The sequence below is a fragment of the Lycorma delicatula genome, chromosome 2, assembly GCF_047948215.1.
Source record: "Lycorma delicatula isolate Av1 chromosome 2, ASM4794821v1, whole genome shotgun sequence".
Taxonomy (NCBI): Eukaryota; Metazoa; Arthropoda; class Insecta; order Hemiptera; family Fulgoridae; genus Lycorma; species Lycorma delicatula.
Window position 1 is genome coordinate 162,516,627 of NC_134456.1, and position 26,157 is coordinate 162,542,783.

The window sequence follows — 26,157 nt, forward strand, 5'->3', positions numbered from 1 at the left end:
ACTCGATCAGTGAAAGGATTTTATTTTCCTGGCATCACAGCTCTAGGGCAATACTGCAAGAAGGAAAGTATGGTAATCAGTTAAAAAGTGGGGTACTGGTTTTTTGCATTTCACGACGTTTCATGACCCAAAAAACAAAAATAAAATAGGGTATGATATTCATACGTACGTATGAATGTAGATGGATTGGCGTGTTTGAAGCTTAATAACTTTTGACATATTTTGATGAATTTTTGTAGAGACTAGCGTTTATGGAACAATATGCTGGAAAAATTTTGAATCCAATATTTCCAGAAGGTGGATGGTTTTAGGGGTAAATTTTCTTAAATTTTGTCAAATATAACCCCACTTTATATTAATTTTAATCTATTCGTGCATAAAATCTTAAATGGTTTACATCACCTTTTAAAAAAAAAACTTTGCCCTAAAATTCCCTCCTTCCCAAAAAAATCGAAAAAAGCTTTTCAATTATTGCATGTATTTAACGAATTTTTTTTCATGTCTATCTAAGCATAATAGTAGTGCAAGCGACCTAAAGAAAATACTTTTGAAGCCGTATTGTAGTGGGGGAGTAAATCCAAAAACCCTGGGGAGTACGGTTAAAATAAAGATCAAAATTTAAAAATATTGAATTTTACAAAAAATATTTAGGTTTATTTAAACATTTAATAGTACTTAGGACTTTTAGTAATAATATTATAAAAAATTTCATTAGAATTCATCCCACTTCCCCAAAAAAATCGTACATTTTCTAATGGATGTTTTTTTTAGTTTCTTCCATTTTACATAGTTTTCTTGAAACTTTTCTTTAGATAGCTTGGTGATTTTGGAAGTGGGGGAACAAAAAAAAGACAAAAAATACCGATTTTTTTTTAATTTTTAAAACTTTTTAGTTTTATTTAAACATATAATAATAATTTTATAATAAAAATTCATCATAAATTACCCCAACCCCAAAAAAGAAATCTTAGGTATCTATTTCATAATTACTTATCCACTATTTAAGAACAAATAACCAGTGCCAGGAAAGTATTACAACTTTGTTGTCAGATTTTTTCAGTATTCTATAAGCACTGAAAATAATTAATTTTTCCTAGTTTTTTTTTTTTTTTTATTGTAAGAATAAGTAACAAATCAACCGATTGCATCAATCTCTTCAATTGCCATAATTAATTTGGCCGGACTGATTATCTGGAGAAGGATGAAAATAGCTGAACTGCAATATTGTTCTGAATTGTGAGAAGCATCATAATCTGAAAAAGTAATTCCCAAAATAAATCCCCTGACCGAACGGTGTCAAGGAAGGCTGCGGGAGTCCTGGCGGGTGTCCCGCCAGTTCGACTGAGAGCTCTATAGTTGAAGCGAGTCTATGAGGGAATGCCACAGCCTGATTCCACGCCCCTCCTACTTCAGAAGTGGCAGGAGAGGTGGGATACCGCGTATACGGAAGTTTGGACCCATCGGATGATTCCAAGGCTGAAGGAGTGGTTGCGGAGGAAGCATGGGGACGTTGATTATTACGTCTGCCAGCTCCTCTCTGGTCACGGAGGATTCGGATCCTACCTCTACAGGTTTAGGAGAAGGGAATTCCCTAATTATATCTATTGAGGATTAGTGGATACTACGGAGCATACATTTTATGAGTGCCCCAGATGGGACGAGATCAAGGCACGAGCGGGCCTGGCACGGATCACGGCGGAGAACCTAGTAGCCTTTATGCTACGAGGTGCCGAGCAATGGAAGACGGTTGCGGCAATGGTTGCTGTGATTCTGCGGAACAAGGAGTCAGAGTAAATCGTGTGGTGTGCAGCCTGACTGTTTTGTGGTGAGGTGTTCAGTCTTGTGGTGAGGGATCTATTGCTTTCATGAGGAGATCTACTAAAATTATGAAGCAAGGGACGAAGCGTAGCGATGTCAAGGGCTAGGGAAGTAGCTCCTAAACCCACCGGGTTGCTCTAGTGGTCAACGCGTCTTCCCAAATCAGCTGATTTGGAAGTCGAGAGTTATAGCGTTCAAGTCTTAGTAAAGCCAGTTATTTTTACACGGATTTGAATACTAGATCGTGAATACCGGTGTTCTTTGGTGGTTGGGTTTCAATTAACCACACATCTTAGGAATGGTCGAACTGAGAATGTACAAGACTACACTTCATTTACACTCATACATCCTCATTCATCCTCTGAAGAATTATCTAAACGGTAGTTACCGGAGGCTAAACAGGAAAAAGAAGAGAAAAGAACAGAGAAGTAGCCCCTATGCCTAGGGTGTTCTGGTCCACCCACATGCAAGAGTGGGGATTCGGAGCTACCCGATGATGGTATAAGGGACCCTCAAAGTGTGAGAGGACACATGGGGTATCGCATGAGGTAAACACCAGATGTGCGAAACACTCACCTGCTGCTTCAAAGGTAAAGGATGGAAAGGGCAGCTCTCCAGCTGAGGGATGGGCTGGCTGTCCAGAGAGGAAGTCAGCGTGTCCTGATGTCGCTAGGGAGACCCCGATGGGATGCCTCTACAAGGGGCTAAACAGGGAGGGCAAACTGCTGCCACGACACCTTGAGGTGACCGAGTGAAGCTCGATTGCCGGACTGATTGCCTTAGGGGTGTTTAAATCAGAAAAAAATTTCATTAATTAAAATTTTATTTGACTATAACTCTGGAACCAATGAAAATTACCACTTACGTATATTGTTGAAAAGCTCTCGATGAGGGCTTATTACTGCAGTTAAGAAAAAGTCCAAAATCCAATTTCTTTTGGATTTTGGGCTTTTTTTGACACTTTTTGTCCAGTCGATTGCAACCAAAAGTGGAGGTGCAGAACTGAATGTTACAATAGTCCAAAATTTCAACATCCTACGGCAAATCGTTTTTGAATTTTGTGAGATACATACGTACGAACACACATGCATATATACGTACGTACAGAAGTCACGCCGAAACTAGTCAAAATGGACATTTCCGTTGAAATTTGGAAACCGAAAATTTTCGCGATCACAATACTTCCTTTGCATCTTACAATGAAGTAAAAAGAGTTACTAATAAATATCAGTTTTTGATTTTTCAACCTTTTTATTGTAGATTTTTAGTGTTACGTGCATTGCCAATTTTAACGTTATTAAATTTATTATTAATGAAAAGTTTATAGGATAGTAACTGCCAACTATAATTTAAACTTATATACGAGTAAAAATTAAATATTTGTTCAGCTATTTAACATTGTAACTTCTATTGTCAACTGTAATAAGCTTTAACAGTTTATCCAATATCTAATTGAGATTATTGAACTAAATAGTAATAAGATTCTACATATTTTAATCTTGTTTTATGTCTATTTTAATTTGTCTACTTCTGTTGATAAAGAGTGAAGAAATAAATATTTTTTAAGGTATCAGACAAAGCTGAACGATAATAATGACTAATATATGAAATGAAATTAACATTCTTTATATTTACATATATATGAAAATAAGCAAAGGTAGCAATAATTTCCAACTTTTCACTGAGAGAGCGGTTAAATTTGAAAGCTTTAGGCGAATATCGGAAAGTTCAGCAAAATGAATGGCAATTTATTTTTTTTTTTATCATTAGAATAATCGAAATAAATGTTTTTGAAAATTTTTTTACAATAAACAGTATTTGCAAAGAGTAGTAATTTCGAACTCTCCCACAAAAGGACATATATCTGACATAATATCCACCATTGGTGGTAGTACAGTATCAAAGGTTGATTATTCGTTAACTTTGAAGCTGTTGGGTTGTAAAACACAAACTCACCAGGGTGGTATAGTGGTTAACTCGTCATCAGCTGATTTCGAAGTTTAAAGTTCTATACTTTTATACGAATTTGAATACTAGATCGTGGATACCAGTGTTCTTTGATGGTTGGATTTCAATTAATCACACCAGGTGACGGCACAAGCACATACTTCATTTACATTCACACAAATCATCCTCTGAAGTAATACTTTACGTTTACCGTTTACCGTTTAGCCTCCGGAGCCCGGTGGCTCCGGAGGCTAAACGGTAAAAAAAAAGTTGTAAAATACAAATCTCAAAAATGATCCAAATCAAAATACAATTTCTCCCCTGTGGTAAAATAAATTCAGATGACTTACAAAGAGACTTCTTATACTAACTAGCCTTAATAGAAAACAGCTGAATTATTTATCTTATTTACAAATCTCATTTGACTACATCAATTTAAGGAATTTATGCTAATTAATTGTTGTTGTTTATAAAGAAACACGTTTGAATGTTATGACATCTTTTTTATTTACTGGAATTTTTTTTTGTATAATTTTTTGAAATTTCGCAAATCTTTTTGAAAATTAAGTTGAAAAATAAAAAATTGATAAATAAAAATAGCAACACTAATAAAATTTAATAGAAAAAAATCTATTACAAAAAAAAAAAAAATAGTAAGAATTACCCCACTTCAAAAATCGTATAAAAAATAGATAATTTAATAAGCTAATAGTAGTAAAAATAAAGTTTAAATATTATAAATTCGCAATACATAAATTAATTCCAAACAGGTCTTTTAAACTGAATAAATATTAATTTCAATCTGGAGATGTTTCCATTTTCAATTGTTATTTTAAGTTAAATTATTATAATATACAATATTTTAGGAATTTGAAAACAAAAACCTAAGAGAATTTTAAAAAAATATATAGTAAAACTTTTGTCAAATTAAAAAAAGTTTGAATGTAAGCCACACCCGATTTTTTGGATATTAAAAAGATCCGGCTTAGATTCGAGTAAATACGGTAAATTAAAACGGAAATCACTAACGTTTTAATAATATTGTTTCTTATTGTATAAAAACTATTATTTAATAATTATCCAGGAAACAAAACCACAATAAAATAAAACAATGAAGAATATGCTAAATTATTCAATATACTACAAACTAACGGATGTTCCTCATAAAACGATAAATTTTAGTATAAAAAGGATTTAAATTCATTTGCATTAATTTGTTTTTTTATGTATAATCATATAAATAACCGATTATTTAATTATAAATAATGATGTTAATGAGAAAAATGAGTTTCCTGGTAATCATAGTAGTTGCAATTTTCACCTCAATCTGTTCTACAACATTTACTTATTCTGCTGGTAAATAAACTTTTATTTAAATATTCTATATTAGAATGTAATTACAATAACATATAGTATGTGGGTGAATATGTCATATAGTTTACAGGAAAGCTACAGTATATCTGGTCTAGTTATGTCTAATAGTAACTAGTAGGTAGTTAAATTTCTATTTTCTGAAGTGACTATTCTATTTTCTGAATTTCTATTTTCTGTATTCTAAGATATGTGGTTCTCCACATAAGATATATGACGAATATCCTACGAGCACTAGGTAAAATTTCACTGTTAATTACACCCTAAGAACAAATAATGACCTGGAGGCAATGCGAGTAACAAATTACAATCGTAATAAGTAGTGGTTACTAATTATACCTCACCTTATTTGTTTACTATTTAGATCAAAAGAGTTATTCTTATGTCTGTTTATTTATTGAACTTAATTTCCCTTTGTTCCAAAATTCTTATATTTATTGCTTTTTAATTCAAATTCCATTTTACTCGTATATTGTTTGATAGACTCAAGATTTAATGTTGTAGAAACTGGTAAAAAACACTCTGTCTTGAAACTAACTTCTGGATGAGTCATCTGCTACTGATCTTTTTGGGTAGACCATCCTTCTTAGTCTCCACCACTTTTCTCATACTTCACATACTCCTCTTTGGTTGAATTATCTGGCTCTGTGCCAGATCTCTGCAGGAGTGAGGACTGCATTCAGTTGTGTCCAGAAATAGTTGAAAGTTTCTTTTCCGATAGCTGTATAGTGGACCACAACTTGTTTAAATTGATAGCAACTATGGAAAGCTTAATAGATCGCAATGATTATCAGGTAAGTACTGCAGCCTGTTAATATCTCTATTCCCTACAGTCTACATCAACATCAGAATTTCATCATGGATTTAAAAACATAAATTTAGCACTCTTATAGAAATAGTAACCTTTATTGCACTAAAATAATTTTCTTTTTTCTGCTTCTGATTAAATATCTTTGTCAGGAATAGGCTCTAATATCTGGTTAAGAAGTCAGTATACTGATCGCTGCAACTGTTGTAGCAATAACAAAGTGTGTATTGAAAAAAAAAGTTATGTAAGTTCAAGAATAATATGTGAAATAATCACTCTTTTAAAAGAAGTCCATTTTCATTTTTATTTGTAAAAATATTTATGTACACAAGTTGAAGAGTTTGTAGAGGGCAAACGTATTTTTATTACTCTGTTTTTGTGGAAAAGAGTCGGGTTTTATTGTTTATATTTCATTACAAAATTTGGCAAGGTTTTCATTTTTGTTGCGATGATTTAGTAAAGTTCATCAAGTTTTCTGGCATATGGTTTTATTATAATTAATTAAAAATTACACGTTAAAAATAGCTTAATACATGCTATTGAAGAATTGAAAACCACAGGTAAATGTTTGAACGGCTGTTCATTTGACTTGATGTGTATAGTGGGAGGGTGGGGCTGAGGGTCATTGATAGTACGTCTCGTTTCTTATTTACGAATTTAAGTACTGTATACCAGCTGAGTAATTAAACTGTATTTATTTAATCAATTTAATTTATTCATTATTAAACTAATCTTATACTATTTATTAATTTTATTTGTCTGTTGTCCTGAAATATGCCTGTAGAAATTAATCTATTGGAAAGCTTATTTGAAATCTTTAAAAAGGTTATACAAAAAAATATAAAGCAAGTGATCCATAAGAAAATCTGTCATTTAAATATCTTGTCAATTTTATATTAACAAAATAAAAAAGTTGATGATCAATTAAAAAGTAAAAATAAGGACTTAAAAACTTCTTAATTGAGGCAAAAGAAATTGTTACAGATTAATTACAAACTTAATAATTTTATTCTTTATGGAATTATTGAGCTAAAGAGAAAAGTCCCAAAACTATACAAGCTGTTATTTTAGTAGAAGTATTAGAAGAAAAGATGTTGTTGCCAGTGACCATAGGTAACCTAAATTATGTTTAACACTCAGGAAGAACCGTGGCTAGATAAAACCCATTGTGTTATCATTTTCATAAAATATTAAAAAAAAGAAAATTTTTTAGTTTTCTACAAAATTGAAGGGAATCATGATTTTTGTTGCAGAACATTGTGTCACAAAGAACAAATTAAGAGAAAGGAGTTAGTTAATTAGGAAACAGGTAGTCAGGTCAAAATAGTAAATTGAGAAGATGATTTATTAGTGGATGGGAAATTTGAGTTTTTATACTGACTTATTAAAAGAACATCAATAGATGTATGATGAAAAATCACAAGAAGTAAAGGAGAAATCGGCCCCAAATTTAGAGAAGGCAAGCAAAGGAAGAGAACATGAGGGTAAAGTACGCTACCTTCTGGTAATATAAGGAAATTTTTTAATCCCCATACAGACTCAACAACAGCATCAGTATTATCAAACAAAAATTATATTTGTTTGAAGCAGAAAGAAAAGAGGGTTTCAGAGTGAAATTTGTGTTCTGGCTTGGCCCAAGGCTTTCAAAAGAAAGAGGAATCTTGAGTGAGTAGCAGCACTGCAGTGGTGAGTGAACATAGGTATTGTGTCCGCATACAAAACAGTGTCTAAAAACGCTGTTAAGTGATAGTGGGGATGTCCCCTGTGAGCCTCTGTGTCTTCATGTTGAGGAGAGTACATAGTGGTGTATCAAGAAGTGAAGCCCGCAGACAGTTTGAAGAGTGGTAAACACAGTGGGACACGTCAAGAACAGGTAGCTGGACTAAAAGACTTATCCCCCAGGTTGGTATGTGGGTTAACAGGTGTCATGGGAAGATATGTTTTCCTTTTGCAGCTGTTAACTAGGAAAGTTTAGAGCCTACCTCCACCAGCTCACCAGAAGAACAACATCGGAATATCGCTATTGTAATGGCATTGATACATTAAACATTCTATATACTTGTGCTATAGATGGTATGAAGTAAGACAAGCTCTTGGAATGTGTAGATTGACCCCAGAGAATACAATTGAGTTCATGTTACGGGGTAAATGTGAATGGGACACTGTTGTTACCATGGTTAAGAGGATTATAAAGGCCAAAGATTGTGACACCTGAGAATGGGACAGGATGTAGTTTGGAGTTTGGGACTCACAGGGGCAGCCCTGCTCATGAGAGGGTGGTTTGCTGAGGTAAAAAGTGGTTTTATCAGAGGAATTTAGTATAAAATTCATGAAACGTCTACATAAAAACTCATGCCATATTGTGATTAAAAATACAGAAAAAGGTCAGTCCACTATACACAGCCAAAAAATTAATAGAAAACATCAAGACAATCTGTAGAAGCTGTGATGTTTGTACAAAAAACAAATCACGAGGGTGTGAAAAACATGGCTTGATGTCTGATCTAGGCCTGGCCATGGAACCTTTTGAAATAATTTCTATAGATACGATTGGAGGTTTTGGAGGTTCAAGATGGACAAAAAAATATTTGCATCTGGTGGATCACTTTACACGGAACACAAATATTTTAACCTCAAAAACACAAGATGCAAGTGACTTTATAAAACTAGTCAACAACATACAAGAAATGGATAAAATTGGTATGCTTCTCACAGACCAGTATTCTGGGATAAATTTGAGAGAATTCAAAGAATTTTTGGAGGTAAAGCAAATACCAATAGTATTTATTGCAAAAATGCAGCGTTTCCAAATGAATTAAATGAAACATTAAATCAAATATTAGTTAACAAAATAAGATGCAAAGTAAATGAAAGTGGAAGAAAAATGTAAATAATGAATTGAATGTAAATAATTGTTTATTTGTTTAAGTCAACTCCCGATAAAAAAATTAGAGATTAATCTTATATATGAAAAAAAAGAACATTAGCAGTAATTTGGTAAAACTAAAAACTTTGTTTCATCCAAATAATAGCTTTTGTAATAAGCTAAACTAGCTCCATATATTTTCAGATTAATTATTTGAAACTAGATGATATTCTTACAGGAGCATGTTAACATCGCATTAAAGTTTAATTAATACCCTACTGACAACTTTACAGCTGTAATTTCATGAAAAAGAAATTTTTATTACACCTATCTCACGATAGCTTTTGAATTCACGCTAAAGACCAAACAAAAGAATACACATTTCTCAGATATTCCGCACTTAAATGCTATTTCTGAGTGCTTAATTACAATTCTGATAGTTATGAAATAAGTTTTCTTTTAACTTAACATAGTCTCACGTATCCATTTGCTTACTCCACAATGTTTTCTTTTGTTGTTCATCCCAATCTTTATTTCACTGATTAGATATATTCTTCTAAACAGTATAACACGAGTCCACTTCTTCATTGATATCCAGTCATCGTTGAGTAAATATATTCAGATTAAACATCACTTTCCCACTATGAAGTCCAATTTGTGAATTTTCTAAATTGCTATTTTATTTCCTGTACATGTATTATTTAGTCCCTACACAAATCTCTGTATTTTAGTTGAGTTTGCTCTAAGGGTTAATGGTTCATTTTGCTGCTCCTAACCGTACTGTTCATCAAACTCTATTAATGCAAATAAAGTATATAATTATTTCTTGATAACTCTCAAATAGAAGTGGGATTTAGTAATTACATTTCTCTAGAGAAACAACAAACCGTTTTTAATTATATGGAGCAATATTTCTTTCATAAAATAGGATTTATATAAGTCATATTATTTCTAAAGAAGTTGGTATATCATCTCAAACATTATAGTAAAAATGTACATATTACATTAATCCGATTCTGATAGAGACTCAATATTTTTATTTCCTTTCTGAACAATTCCATAAAATATCCCACTCTTTTTAGAAATGCTTTGAAGTGATTTTGTAGAAGAATGCAATAATAATACCTGGATCTCTGACAAACTTCCATTAGATAAAACACTTCCAGAAGAAGATCTTCCAGGAGAAGATTTGATTTTTTCATCCAATATATTTGTACAGAAGTTTAAAATTAAGTGATACACGTTTATCTAAAAGGATCCTGGTTCAGTTTCCAATCAAACTTAAAAGTTTTCAAAACCAAAATTTTGACAACCATATTTTCACATATAACCTTCACTTAAAGCTTATTTTGGTGAATTATTTATCGGTGAAAATTAATTACAATTTTATTATATATTAGTTTGTCAGATGTTTTTATTTATTTATTTTTAATAATTGGTTTTATTTCTAGGTACTTTCCAATATTGAAATGATTTTTGTTTTGGTTTAAAAGTATAATGAACTATTTTTCTGCCCCATTTCAAAAGTCAAATTTTTTTAAACTCTTCTTTTTTTTAATTAAATTCTCTACAAATTTTATTACAAAATTTAATTTATTTACTGGCAATTTAACGAAATTACTGTATGTCAAACCAAAAAACAAGAGATGAATATTAAAAATTAAAAACACAACTGCCAAAAAAAAAGCATTGTTCTTTAATATGTAATAATTACTAATATAGGATAATTAAAGAGCAAGCGGGTGACAATTTTGTATATAGTATATTTTTTTCTAATTTTTAAAATCTATTTAAACAAATATATTTCTTTAGTCTATGACACCCAGTAACATAACGATTCCAGCATGGGGTAATACATCAAAATCGGTTCAGCTGCTGAGCTGCTATGATAGAATAAACATACACCCTAAATAAATTATACTAAGTACTTTTTTGCAGTGATTTCAAATATGAAATCAGAATTCTTCTATCAGGCTTAGTTTTTTTGTAACTGCCATTCTTATTTTCAGGTAATATCATGCATGAACTCAATAAGCACAGCATTTTGAGAATGTAGTATATTTTCTATCAACTAAATAGCTTTTGTTTATTTATTACAGTCCCTTAATTGTTGTCACATTGATTTTTTAGACATTAGTTATCATGTTTATTATTTACACACTAATTAAAATGAACAAGAATGTTACCCATTCTTCGTATTTTCATCTTGCTATAAATATATCATCCATTCATCAGTTATTTCTGTTGTTATTATATTTACTTATAAACTGTTGTGCAGACTAAAGAAATATTTTTAATTCTCATTCAAGTGCGAGTTCTCGTATGTGTAACATTCAGTTTTGTAGCTGGCTTTCATATTTTTGCGGGTATATGTTGTTCAGTAAAGTGAGTATTTTAATTAAATTAGTGTGTTTATAAAGTGTTTCTTTTTAAGCAATATTAGTTATTGTAATGTATTAACAATGCCTCGCAGTTGCATTAATCATCCAAACGCTTTTTATTTCAAAAGAAATTTCAATTACAAAAAAAATAGACCCAATAGAAAAAATCAATTAACATATATGAAATCAGCAAAAAAAAAATACTATAAGAAACAGCCATTCACTCTCATTTAACAAACAAAAAACTAATTTTTGTTGACTAGTGTAATTTTCAAAATAATTACTAAAAATACAAACATTATTAATAATACAAGTAGTTTCATTCAATTTTTGACCTGTTTTATTAAATTTTTCAGGTCAAAAACAATGTGAAACCATTTGATTCACCCCTTAATTTATCCAAAATTATGTGTATTGTTCACTTTATCATTGAAGCAGAAATCTGTGTGAAATTTTTCTCAAGCTACAGTTTCTGTTTCTTGGTGAGAAACCTGTGTAATTATTACAGGGTGACAAATTTTGTTTATATTATAATCACTGCTATCTTTCTTTTTCAGAGAGAAGATATCGTCGTCAAGACATAGCAAAACTGCTTATTGATGGTGTTGATAATACCAAACAAGGACAAGATGAGATTAATCCTTCGGCAGAATTTATAAACAAACAAAACAAAAACGTTAATGAAAATAATGGTTTCAAGTAAATTATTTATTTATTAATACATGTTAAAGTAGAAGATTTATTGATATAATTTAACCTTAAATTTCTTAATTTAAGTGAAATACTCGTATTTGTAGCATTGTTTCTTGCTTCGTAAAAGCTCATTTATCAAGTAACAACTTCCTTCATCTTCCTGACTTCTACAATTCTGTTCGCAAGCGTTTCATTATTAAAATGTTTAAAACAAAAAACGTTTACCACTGAAAGGCTTGGAATTTTGAAGACTCAATTTTTATTTTTTTTGTTTTTAATAGTTAAAATTATGTTAACTGAAAACATAGTTTGTCATTTTGAAATCTCTCTTTTTAGGTTCTTCTGAAAATCAGGAATGTCTTTTTCTCAGAGCAGGAAAGAGACTGGAATTAATAAATGACATGTTAAAAAAGAGAATGAAACCTGCAAAATGTTATATTAGAAAAATTCGAGTTGGTTACCACCGCATCTGATCAAATATTCAGAGCTATCAAAATTAAACCAATTTTTTGTTCAAAACCAAGTTCAATGTATGTAAAATACACCAAATAAGCTCAGTCTGTTTCCCAACAGTGAAGTACTTCCCAGTTTCTTTAAGGTTTCTGTTGTTATTCGCTTCTATAACAAACGTTTTTATGGTTCATAAGGTCTACTAAAATTATAACATTACACGCCAATTTTGTTATTTGTCCGAATATTTTAAAAAGTTGAAAAAATTATGAAAATAGACTTCTAAAATTGCTTGAAAAGTTAATCATATTGATAGAAGTTTGCAATGGTATACCAACCCGCCGGGTTAGTCTAATGGTTAATTTCATCGACGCAAAATCAACTAATTTTCGAAGTCAAGAGTTCCAAGATTCGAGTCCTTGTAAAAGCTTTTATATGGATTTGATTACTAGACTGTGGATGCCGGTGTTCTTTGGTGGTTTGGTTTCAATTAACCACTTTGGAAAGGCAATGGCGTATTACCCGTAAAACCAGCCAGGAAAATTCCTACGGAATTGCCAAGGGTCGGAAACGACTGAATGGCTAAATTTGATTCTTTTTTTTTTGATAGCCAATTCCTGGTTTTTAGAAAATATCTTAAATATCATAGATAAATATCAACAAGTTTCCCTTTTCATTTTGTTTTCAAAGGTAATTAATATCTAACATTAAATATGGATAAAACCTTTGAATTACCCTTTTCAGGTAATGTAATTTGCTAATCGTGTGATTAGTGATCTAATTAATACTGACGATAGTAGGTAGAACTACTATCGTCAGTATCACAGTTTTGTAGATGTTTTGTTACTTGCCAAATTTTCGTTGGACGATCAAATTGATTTCCTTTACAGCAGTATCACGGTGTTGTACTTAGAAATGTCTTAATAGAAAAGATCTTGTCATCATTTAAAAATATTATTGTGCCTAAGCAAATTCCCTTCTGAGATAATTTTCTGGGCTCCCTAAAAATTCAGAATGAGTTTGAAAAAGTAGGCTTCAGAGCAATATTTGACATCTGTAATCATGTAGACCGATTTTTAGTAAAGTACAAGGATATGTTTAGTTTATCTCAACTAACCCACAAGTCTACATTTACAAATGTATAACCTTTGCTTAAAAAAAATAACATTCATTTCTACAAGATAGCATTATCAATCCTAATTAAATCAAACAACTGAGATGTTTTTGATTACTAATACAACATTTCGGTTTACGAAAAAGGTCTTTCGAAATAATTTTAATAAATAACCGACCCATTTCAAATATATTCCTAACAATTTATTTTAATAATTTTTTCAGAAACATTATTACTCTTTCAATGAGATTTTAAATAATACGAACAAAAAAATAATAAAGTGAAAATTTAAAAGTTTTGCATAATTTTGAGCATATATGCTCAAATAAATTTCATCAACGCCTTCTGAATTGTTATTTATTTTGTATTTGATTTCCTTTTTTATTATTTTTTTCCTGTTTAGCCTCCGGTAACTACCGTTTAGATAATACTCAGAGGATGAATGAGGATGGTATCTGTGAATGAAGTGTAGTTTTGTACATTCTCAGTTCGACCAACCTGAGATGTGTGGTTATTGAAACCCAACCACCAAAGAACACCGGTATCCACGATCTAGTATTCAAGTCCGTGTAAAAATAGCTGGCTTTACTAGGACTTGAACGCTGGAACTCTCGACTTCCAAATCAGCTGATTTGGGAAGACGCGTTCACCACTAGACCAACCCGGTGGGTTGTATTTGATTTACTTAGTATCTTTTAAATTTAATTTTCTCTTATTTCATGTATTTATGATTGTTAACTATTAAGTCGAGATTTAACACTTCTATTATTTATTTTACAGTTAATCCACTGAATATTTTATGACACTACCTTGATATATTTTATCATGGTTTCCCTCTATCCAACTCGGAATTGTTTTTCCAGTTGCTATTCTTATCCGTTAAACATTACGTCATTTCTGACGTAATCTTTGTAATACACTACTAACCGATCACAATAAAATATTTATTTATGTACAATAATTTTATAATAAAACTAAGTCTATTCAGTATAACTGTAACAATATTCAAATAATGTAAAATAATGCATCACTTCTTCAATCAGTAAAAATAACTTTTTTGTTACAGGGGATTAGATAAAAACAAATCACCTGATGATTTTATAAAGGGCTTTAATTTTGGAGAAGGTTTTCCTTTTGGAAACAAGATTCCTTTCGGAGGTTTTTCTTTTGGACAAGGATGGCCGTTTGGTCAAGGTGGTAAACAAAAGTAAATATAATTAATGGGTTTTCATATCAAAATTATATTTTTATATTTTTTTTTTCTTCTGGTTATCTAATTTTCATTAAATTAATAGACCAAAGTGTAATGTAAAATAAGAATATATTTGTAAATATGCCAGTGTTTTTATTTTTTTTAGGTTTTAAGTACTTTGATTACGATTTGATATGATCGTAAAGTGGGAAAAAAAATAGTTTAGTACTAGTTTGTCTTCTGGAAAAATATGCTGAAGAAAACTGCCTGTTCAGTAAAGTGTTGAAATTACTGATGAAATAATTTCAGTTTTTAGTATAAACCGGAGAAGTCGACGATTAAATCAAACAAAATAAAAATGATAATACAAACAAGAAAAGGTGAAGCAGAGGAAAGAGAAAATTAAAAACTGATACAGTAAATTAAGCATGTACATATAATCGTCTACTATCACGTATTAAGAACTAGTCAATATAATAAGGCATGTGTAACTATGGTTAATGACATACAGAAAGAAACACAAGGTGGAAAGATTTTAAAAAGACTTTTTTTTAAATTGTAGAAAAATCTCTTTTAGCATTATAACTTCTACAATTACCTAGATTCAGTCACTAATTTGAATATGCTAATCCTGTGCTTCTTTACTTATCTGTATATATTACATTTGTGGCACAATCTTATATTTTCTCAGAGTATCCTGAACATTTTGGCAATTTTATATTACTTATGTTAGAATTAAGTATTTTCCGTCACTAGATTTGTTTTTTTTATTTTTCCTTCTGCTTGTTATATTTCAAAATTTTCTGTAATTATGGACGTATAGACATTAAAATTACTCGTAGATGGACTTTAGACTTTCTTTTTAGATTAAAATTTCTAACAGTAATTTTGTTTCAGGAATTTAATATTTCATTCTTACTAACAAACACGTTATTTTTAAATAATATATTTGTTATCAGGGGTAATTATTTTTTATTAATTTAATCATCATTTCCATCGTAATGCGTCATTAAATTTATAGTAAGAATTACATAATTTTATTTAAAACTAGCCGGTCAGGCTCCGCTTCTGGATCCCCACTACATTCATTATCAACTTGTGAAAATACTACTGAAAATAACGATTAAAGCACGTTCAATTTATAAAAACTATCAGTGTATTGTAATTTCTTCAAAGAAACAGTTTGGTCAGTACAGGACTCGAAACTTTAAGAGATCTGAAGTATGCAGGTGTCAGAATATTCGGTCCCATCTTAAAAGTAGTAGTTATAGCCTGTTATCCGTGCAAAAGAGGATAAAAAATTATTTTGTACGGTTCACCACGAGGTGATGAAGTTGAAACTTCGTTAGTCATTTTTATATTTTTTTTATTTCAGTCAAGTAACTGGAGGCTTGCTCTAAATCCTCGCCTCCTTGACCTTTTAAGTTGAAAATTTAATGGCATTAATGCTTCATATATACAAGTAATCTGACCAATTTTGGTCAAAATCGGTCCAGTAGTTCTGGAAATATAAGGTAATTTAGAATGCGACACCGAATACACACACGTACATACGAACATCCGGAAAATTTCCATGTGGTTTTTTCGTTTTTTGGGTTCCTTTGTTGTCAAATCGGCAAGATCCGATGAAAACCGCATATGCCCAAATTGGACCGATTACAATACTTTCGTTTCTACAACTACAGCGCTAGACGGAAAAGTAACAAAATATTTTTTCTATAAAAATTAACGTTGTTTTACTAGAATACATTTTTAATTAAAATTTAATTTTTCACTTTTTACCTCTTCAGAATAATCTCTTACAAATATAACACTATTATTAATTTGTAATCTATAATTTCGATGACCAATGCACGAATATAGGTTTAAATGCTTATAGCATAAAACGTGTCATAGAGAGATACACATTGATCCGGACTAAATCATTTTCACAGTCCTTATAAATAAGTCTAGTGGTGAACGCGTCTTCCCAAATCAGCTGATTTGGAAGCCGAGAGTTCCAGCGTTCAAGTCCTAGTAAAGCCAGTTATTTTTACATGGATTTGAATGCTAGATCGTGGATACCGGTGTTCTTTGGTGGTTGGGTTTCAATTAACCACACATCTCAGGATTGGTCGAACTGAGAATGTACAAGACTACACTTCATTTGCACTCATACATATCATCCTCTGAAGTATTATCTAAACGGTAGTTACCGGAGGCTAAACAGGAAAAAGAAAGAAAGTCCTTATAAATAAAACGATCTATTTCATAAAAACACAACAATCTAATCGCTGCATTTTAAGAAATACATTATTTTCAAGCAGTAAACATTTATTCCAGTTTACTTGACTCCACTCATCTGAACTGGAAAATAGATCTTCTTAAAATTATTTAAATAAATTTGACAGTTTATTACGTACATCATTTTTCAATACCCTACCATTTTCAAATTATTTATGCTTCATACAAGAGGTATTATTATTATTATAATATTCTAACAGTACAAATTTTTTATAATTTATTTTTATTGATTTTTTTTTAATCCGATTTGTATAAATCAGTACAAGTGAACTATGTGTTATAAAATATATTAAAATCCATGTTGCATAACTTATCACAATGATCTGCATAGAGGCTGCTCTATGCAGATATATATTTTTTTTTTTTAATTTTTACTGGAATCCAGAAATTTTAAATCGTTTAAGCACTCTAAACCATCTAAAAAGTGAAAAATCTAGCTCATTTATAGTAGTTATTTACAATAAAATATAAAATAACATTACATTCTTTGTATACGTCATTTTAAAAATGAAACATTCATATGATTAAAATTGTCAGTAATTTATTTAGATCAACTAAATAATATGTATAATTTCTTAACGTTTGTTTCAGTTTAAATACTGGATCAGAGAGCACGATTAACGGCAATAATCTTGATTCTAAGTAAGTAGAATAGCAAATGATCATTATCACTATTAATTTCTGTTGATCAAATTAAATTTAATCAACATTTCATCTGTTGACATTATTTATTCCTAAATTAATAGGACTATGTAAAATTCTAGATTCGTCAGGCTGGGTGTATTCTTAATGATAGCCTAATAATTGCTGGGAATTTAATTGAGAAATCAAGTTTTATAAAAATATAAAATTTTACTAATTCTATCATTTTTCACCTTTCCGTTCGAAAAGCATTTAACTGCTACACTACCATACTACAATCATTTTAATCATTATTAAAAATTTGAGCATATTTATATATAGTAATAAATTTTTATGGTCTTTTAAAAACACCAGGTAATTATACGAAAGCCGGTTATGAAAATACAAATGTGAATCAAAAACAAAGAATCAGAGAAGTAACGAAAAAATATCTCTCCAAAAAAAAAGAAGAAAATAAGACAGGAGACAAAAGAACAAGACGGCATCATAATAGAATACCTGGGCTTTAACATTAATTCTATTCAATACGACCTGTTCTATCGAAACAATGACTATAGGTGTACGCATGCATGAACGAGTTTTTAGCCGCTTAATGGCGACAAAAATAGCTTTTATGAGCACATAGATTTCATAAGAGTGACTGCACAGGCGATAGATTCCCCGCGGCAACTTTGCGGTTGTCAATTTATAGAACGTATGATTACGTTATCACAGTGAGCGCAGAAGAGGTTAAATAATCGTTTCGGTTGCTCTCATCGCTTATTGACAGTACATTGTCAAGTATTCTAATGTACTTTTTGTAATAATTTATACAAAATATAATTTATTTTATACTCTTTAAATTTTTATTTGTATTCGTAAATATGACAGATTATTTTGATAGGGCAAAATTAATTGTGGAGTTAAAAGACTAAACCTAGCAACTAGCAACGAAATATTGCTTTCCAAAAATATTTTTAACTTTATTACTTCAAGAAGGGCTGTGCATAATTTTAATCCATATTAGTTGAAATTAGTATATTTGTTTATTCATTTTTTTAAGTTATTTTTTAATCGTTGTTTCAAATATATTTTATACAATCCTTCAATTTAATAAAAAAGAAAGTAATTTTTTTTTTTTTTTTTTTACTTCAGTATACTTGTTAATCTTACTTCGAATGGTACGAGAATTCCCATATTATTGATGTAACACATTAAAATCACCTACATTGTAGGTGATGTTAAAAAATATATTATGTGAAACAATTCATGAAATGAATTGTTGAATTGAAATGAATTGTTGAAATGAAATTGTTGAATCTAAAATATCAAAAAAATATTTTTTGGATTAAAAAAAATCGCCAAATAACCTATAGCATCAATACTTTTATTTGTTGAGATGAACTCCTGATTTCTTCTTTCATGCGGTAGTATACGAGTAGAAAGCACATGGCTATCTTTTCGACCAAGTCCTTTCTGGTTATCACAAGGAAGTGAACAAGCGGTTGAAGCAGATCATTATTCTCTAACCGCTCGTGCGCTCACTTGCACTGTAAGGAGTCAGTCAGTCGCGGATAAAGAATTGTGCAAAACACGCAAAACTTCAGTACGCTGGATGATAATAATTTACGAAATGGAAAATATAGAATAATTATGAAATAATTTTCAATGCAAACTCATGGAATTATGAAAGTATGAGTATTATCATTAGGTCAATTATTTTTAATTATCCCAGCAATACAAGATGTCACTAGCAACCCTGCATCTTCGAAATCACTCTCTTGCTTATGATTTTACCAACTGCCTCAATCGTTTGTACGCATTTGTACAAATGTTTAAATATTGCTGAAAAAGATTAGCAAATCAATTGTTTTTCTAAGGCGACATGTTAATCCTTCATCTAGCATTTTCGATTCCAATATTTTCTACAATTTTTTCATTTAAATTTCCGTTTTAGCACGATTCTATCAAAACAGAGTAAAGGAACAGACTAGGAGGTCTAGTGACCTGATTTTTTATCCTTGAAATAAATTAAAATGTTTTCTTCTCCTACCGTGTATGCATGAAAAACTTTGATTTTATGCTCAATGACTAAAAAATGATATGAATAAATCGATTATTTATGCAAGCATGAAGCCAACCCCTTCTCATATTTCATTTTCGCTATTGTTTTTTACCATTTGTCCAAAAACCATTGTTTCTACTTACTCTTACCAAAAATTTTGAGAACTCTTTTTTGCAATTATGTCGCCAGCTCTTCTATTTTTGATTGTCGGATATTTGTTTACGTTACTCATTTGTGCTCATAAACTAAACATTATTTTATTAATAAATCCTGAGAAAAAAATTCTTTTTTATAGTGATATAGACACCCCCATTCTAATCATAGATTTTTTTATGATAAATTTATGGTTTTCTATGATTTATGAAATTTTAAACAATAAATTTATATTTTATGACTTTTTAATTCATACATTATTTATGCTAATTTGGACCAAAAATTATCAACAAAATAGTTTAGGATTTTGGTGTCATTCCTCCATACCTCCATTTTGATAATCATCTATACTTGAACGAGGATAAAAAGTGTACTTGTATTTTTTATTAACTGAATTTTAATGTGTAACAAATAATCACATTAAATATTAATTTAGTTCAAACCTGCATTACATTTTATCGAGGTGTAAAATTAATTATATTTTATAAGAAAATGTACAATTGCACTAGTGATTCCATTTAAAATAAAATCTGTAAGTTGAAGAACATTCGTGTCGCAGCAGCTGCTCCGCTTTCTGTTTGCACCAAAGAAGGGCAACGTTCAGTGATCCGTTTTTTTGTGGTCGGAAGGTGTATCAGGAGCCGAAATTCATCGAAGACTTTCGGTATAGTACAGGAACAGTGTGTTGCCACTACGGAGAGTCTACGAATGGATTGAAAAATTCAAAAACGGTCTCACAAGTGTTACGCACGACGAAGGATCCGGACGAGCGTTTACCGCCACAAATTAGGAAAACACTGAGCGTGCACGTGACATGGTTTTCTTAGACAGACGAGTAACTATTGATGAAGTGGCACATCGTCTGCAAATTAGTCACGGTTCTGCCTACGAAATCGTCCACAATAGACTTGGGTTTCATAAAGTCTGTGCAAGATGGGTCCCAAAACAACTCACACAGTTTCATTAACAAACACGCTTGGATATCTGCCAAAACCATTTGGATCACTATGGTAACAAACGGGACATCTTCTTAGACAGAATCATCACTGGTAACGAAACATGGGTCCATCATTACGAGCCGGAGAGTAAACGGCAGAGTATGGAATGGAAACATCCCAATTCGCCCTGCAAAAAAAAGTTCAAGACCCAACCGTCCGCAGGAAAGCTGATGCTTACGGTTTTTTGGGACACACAAGGCCCAGTACTAGAACATTATGAGGAAAGGGGCACGACAATAAACAGTGCGCGTTACAGTGAGATGCTTACAGCCAAGCTAAAGCGTGCAATTCGAAGCAAACGCCGAGGACTGCTGTCAAAAGGTGTTGTGTTGTTCCATGACAATGCCCGTCCACATACTGCTGCCCACACTGCTGAAACGCTCCATAAACTCAACTTCGAAGTACTGGCTCATCCTCCATATACTCCTGATCTTGCCCCTTCTGACTACCACTTGTTTGGTCCACTCAAGGAGGCATTAAAGGGCCGTCGATTTACCTCGGACGAAACAGTGAAAGAAGCGGTGCATTCCTGGCTCGCAGCTCAACCGAAAACCTTCTTTTATGAGAGCATCAGGAAACTTGTGCAATGATGGACCACGTGCGTTAAAATGCAAGGGGACTATGTTGAAAAATTATGTACATGTAAGTTTCCTATTTGTATTGCAATAAAATGTATAACTACATTGCAGATAATAATTGAGTTACCCTCGTATTATTGATTAACGAGAAAAAACTTTTTACGCCTCTATTGGTAACGACTTATATTTTTTTTTTCTTATTTATGCTCACTTAATTTTTCTGAAATCAATTTTTCCCCTAGACTGGAATCCACTTCGATAAATAAACCTTATATGAATCCTTTACTTACCACAAGTTTTGAAATTAAGTTAACGCAGGTTATGGACCTTTAGACATCGTGGAGTATTCGCCAAATCTGATACGAGATTTAAAATTCAAAAATTTAGTAGCTTTATTTGCAAAGACAAAGTCATTTAAGTTTTGCATATGCACCATTTCATCAAAACAAACTTGCAATATTAAGTTGAAAGAAAATGATGAAGTATCCAACCATTGTAAAAACTACGTATATTATCAGACCAAAACATTTTATTGTTTTTGTGAAATAAAATAAGCCACAGATCTTTTCCTAGAATCTAAAAAGTAAAAGTTTTTCCGAAATTCAGCTCGCTTTAGGGCTGAATTTCGGAAAAACAATACGCTAAGAATGTCCATTTGAGCTAAATGATCAGAGTAGTCAATGCCCGTACATCTCATTAAAAAAAGAAAAGAAAAACAAATTCGACCTTCGCAAGGTTTATTATAATAATAATAAATAAACAATAATACCATTTTATTACAACTTCTAATTTTTAGAAAACATAGCTATTAATTATCAATTTAAATATTTATACGAATATTAAGTTACAGTACAAGTATTTACTTTTGGTTTATTAATTCAAAAAAAAGTAAAGGAAATCACTGTTTTTTGTTACAATACTTTGGCACTGTGAATACTTTTATTTTTAAAGAAATAAAATTTGGAGCGTTTTGCAGATGATATCCTTATTTTCAAAGTTCTTTATAACGAGTGACTTACAGAATTCAATTAAAAAATCCCTTTCAGCACGCCAGAAGACGGAGGTAGGTCTCACCGGTGCTAAGTAGGGGCTAAAAATGTTTTCTACCTTAAAGTTAAAAAAAACTTCAAACTTACGACAATGGTTGCATGTAAAAAAAAAGTTCTACATGTTTAGCATACGACAAGCTCCATCTTCTTACAATTCCAGCAATATTTTGATTATCCCTTGCTGTAAAGGTTGATCATATCAAAATTTGTTTCAGACAAAAGTTTTTGGTAATATTTAGAGGACTAACGAATACTTTAAACCGGTTCAGTATTGTCCCTATTAAGGAAAATATGATTTTTTTGTCTTCGAAACCCCATTTTTTCCACCCCCCTGGGCCAGTGGTTGGTGATACCAAACAACTTTACTAAGATAAGTTTTAGGTCCTTTTACAAAGAATAGTAGGAACTTTAAATGAATTTGATACTTTTCTTAATAAGAAAGTTATAGCGATATTTTATTTTTTTGAAAAGGCCGCCACATTACCATTCCCATGGCAGATTTTGTTCATTAACGAACCCCGACCGATATTTTCGGTCATTACATTTTATGTATTAATTTGAAAGTGATTGGTGCAAAAATTATATCAGTTATCGTGTCCACAAGAAAGTGAAAAAAATCTGTTTTATATATATATATATATATTTAACCTACCCCAAAATAAAGAAATAACTTGTTAAAATGAACATCAATCTTCATTATTTTTGTTTCATTTTAGGCCTACTAATTGTCTGTAATTATATTTGAAAAAGTACATGAAAAACATATACTTTTTAATTACTAATAGTCGGAAAGGAATCTGAATGTTGTTATTACTGTACTGAACATTTTTATTTAAGAAAAGAGCAATCTTTAAAATGAGCTAAGAAACCAATTGTATAACTTGTTATCAATGAGATAGATAGCTTCACACAATGATCTTTTCTTTAGTTAGTTATCACATTGTATTACGAGGGTTATTTTTTTTCAAGGTCCGATCGTCACGAAATTAAAATAACAGTGAAAATAAAAAATTCTTTTATTTGTAACAAGTACTTACATAGTTATGCTATTTCTCTACATATTCGCCACTCCGATTTAGACATTTTTCGTAGCGTGGTAAAACTTTCCAATACCCTCGTCATAGAACGGAGCCGCCTATGTTTTCAGCCATGTTTCTACGCTGGTCTGCAGCTCGATGTCTGTGCCAAAATGTTGTCCTCCTAGCCAGCGTTTCATGTGAGCAAAGAGGTGAAAATCGGATGGAGGCAAGTCTGAGCTGTATGGTGGGTGATCAAACACTTCCCAACGAAGACGCTGCAGGAGCTTCTTTGTTACAGCTGCAGTGTGCGGCCGAGCATTGTCGAAAGACATGAAGAAAGACAATGTCTGATGACAACATTCCTCTCCGCTTATTCTGAATTGCCCTTCGTAGACGTTGAAGAGTCACGTAGTATGAGGCTGCAGTGATGGTCGTGCCACGTTCCATGAATTCCACCAAGAGAATTCCATTCCGGTCCCAGAATACAGTAGCTATACACTTTCTGTTGGAGAAGGTTCGCTCTAAGCGAACCTTCTCCAACAATGTTTTTGAAGTTATGCCGTATAATTTGAAATTGAAATACTAGGTGCCGCTGAAGTTGTAAAAAAAGTGTTTTTTTTCGATTTTTTCAAGAAGTTCTCCAACTTCTTTGGTTTACTGGGAGAATGAGAATGGATCCACTGTTTGGATTGTTCTTTTGTTTCTTCAGTTTCGAAATGGACCCGTGTCTCGTCCCCTGTGACAATTTTGTTCAAAAAATCTTCTCCTTCATTGTGGTAGCGCTGGAAAAACGTTAGGGAGGCGTCCATTCTCATTGTTTTGTGATGGTCGGACAACATCTTGGGAACCCATCTCGCACACAGTTTGAGGTACTGAAGTCTCTTACTCACAATGGTGAAGAGAGCTGACCTTGAAATTTCAGGAAACAAATCACTCAATACAGAAATTGTGAACCGACGATTTTCTCGAATTGTCTCATCCAATCGCTCAACGAGATCATCGGTTGACAGTCGCTTTCTTCCTTAACCGCCTGCATCATGAACATCTGTACGTCCTGCTTTAAAGTTCCTGCAAGTACAGGCAATTTCTCATCAAAATAGGTTGTATTTGAAAATCCTTACCTACCGATTGAGCTTTTGTCCAAGCGTTAGGGGTGATGAGCGAAGCTTAACTCCAGATTTTTAACATCCTCTCCCATAGATTTTTGAAAATCTCAAAAAGTTTTTGAAATGCATTTTTCTCTGAATCTATGGATTTTAGAGAAAAGTTTTTCAAACAAAACATGTAGAGGACATTCTCCTCTACAATTAATGTTTTTGAAGTTATGCCGTATAATTTGAAATTGAAATACTAGGTGCCGCTGAAGTTGTAAAAAAAGTGTTTTTTCGATTTTTTCACCGGAAAAATTGTTTTTCTTCTGTATTGCATTTGGAAAAGTTGTTAATTTCAAAAAACAAACAACGTTTATTCAAACAATTTTCTTGTACGACTTAGCATTCCAGAATTATAGCGGTACAATGCAATGCAGCGATCCTATTGTTACTGCAGCCGGGGAGATCGGCATTGTTCAGCAACTAGACCGGTTTCGAACACGTGCCCAATTCACAACATTTTTACACTTTCACAAGCTACAGCTCCAAAACGGTAAGTCGTACAAGAAAATTGTTTGAATAAAAGTTGTCTGTTTTTTTGAGATTAACAACTTTTCCAAATGCAACACAGACGAAAAACAATTTTTTCCTCTAAAATGCATAGATTCAGAGAAAAATGCATTTCAAAAACTTTTTGAGTTTTTGAAAAATCTATGGGAGGGGATGTTAAAAATCTGGAGTTAAGCTTCCCTCATCACCCCTAACATATGGAAAAAACATCAATCGGCAGGTAAGGATTTTCAAATAAAAATACAAATTGACTGTACACCATTGTCGCACTTTACTGTCACTCATTGAAGTTTCACCGTACACATTACTTATTCGTCGATAAATTTCAGCTGCATTACACCCCTCAGCCTGAAGAAATCGAATTACCGTACGTACTTCACACTTGGCGGCAGATGCTATTGTTGTAGACGTGTTTACGTTCTAGCTGTGTCTTCAGAACTGAACGAAGTGACGCGGCGTGATTGAAGGCCCTAATAGAGACGCTGTGCAACATATATGCGCAAAGGTTCATCCGATTTTTCGCGGGTTTTTATTTCGCGACCGATCGGACCTTGAAAAAAAAATAACTCTCGTATATACCAATAATTACAGTAAGATTATTAAAATACTGTATTTTATAATTAAATGACATTTTTTGTTATAGAGAATTAAGTACAAGTACATCATCTGATGGATCTGGTAATTCTGCAAAAGGTTTTCCTTTTTCTGGAAACAATTTTTCTAAAAAGAGCTTTTCATTTGGAAGCGGATGGCCATTCAATCAAGGCAGTGGACAAACGTAGATATTACAAACATATTTTCATATAAGAACTAAAAATTATAATAAATTTCATTACATTGGCCTTATTATATCCATTTTTTTCTTAAAATAATACAACAAAATGTTTTTCAAAACAAAGATTCATGTGTGAGCATGGATGTGTTTTTTAAGATTTTTCATAAGTATTTAATTGACTTTTCATATAATCCTAAAGAGAAAAAAATGTTCAATGCTAATTATATGACTGAAATAATAGCTATTGATTAAATACTACATTTATATCAAAATGGTGATTTTCATAAATAAAGGATGAAATAAAATAAAAGAAAT

At 31.6% G+C, this 26,157-nt stretch overlaps 1 protein-coding gene across 1 annotated transcript; it reads left to right on the plus strand.

The window, feature by feature from the left end:
* The first annotated feature begins 4,969 nt into the window (after window positions 1-4,969).
* Window positions 4,970-25,916, plus strand: LOC142320298 (uncharacterized). The gene is made up of 5 exons (XM_075358004.1): window positions 4,970-5,121; window positions 11,749-11,890; window positions 14,515-14,655; window positions 17,515-17,565; window positions 25,711-25,916. The coding sequence occupies exons 1-5, from the start codon at window positions 5,031-5,033 to the stop codon at window positions 25,847-25,849; spliced, it is 564 nt and encodes a 187-aa protein (XP_075214119.1). The 5' UTR covers window positions 4,970-5,030; the 3' UTR covers window positions 25,850-25,916.
* The last annotated feature ends 241 nt before the right edge of the window (window positions 25,917-26,157 follow it).

What these genes read in the sequence shown, in the direction of transcription:
- LOC142320298 (XM_075358004.1), top strand. Translation starts at nt 5,031, where the DNA reads ATGATGTTAATGAGAAAAATGAGTTTCCTGGTAATCATAGTAGTTGCA. An exon ending in AATGAAAATAATGGTTTCAA is followed by an intron (nt 11,891 to 14,514) that starts GTAAATTATTTA and finishes TTTTTGTTACAG; the next exon opens with GGGATTAGATAAAAACAAAT. An exon ending in GGTCAAGGTGGTAAACAAAA is followed by an intron (nt 14,656 to 17,514) that starts GTAAATATAATT and finishes CGTTTGTTTCAG; the next exon opens with TTTAAATACTGGATCAGAGA.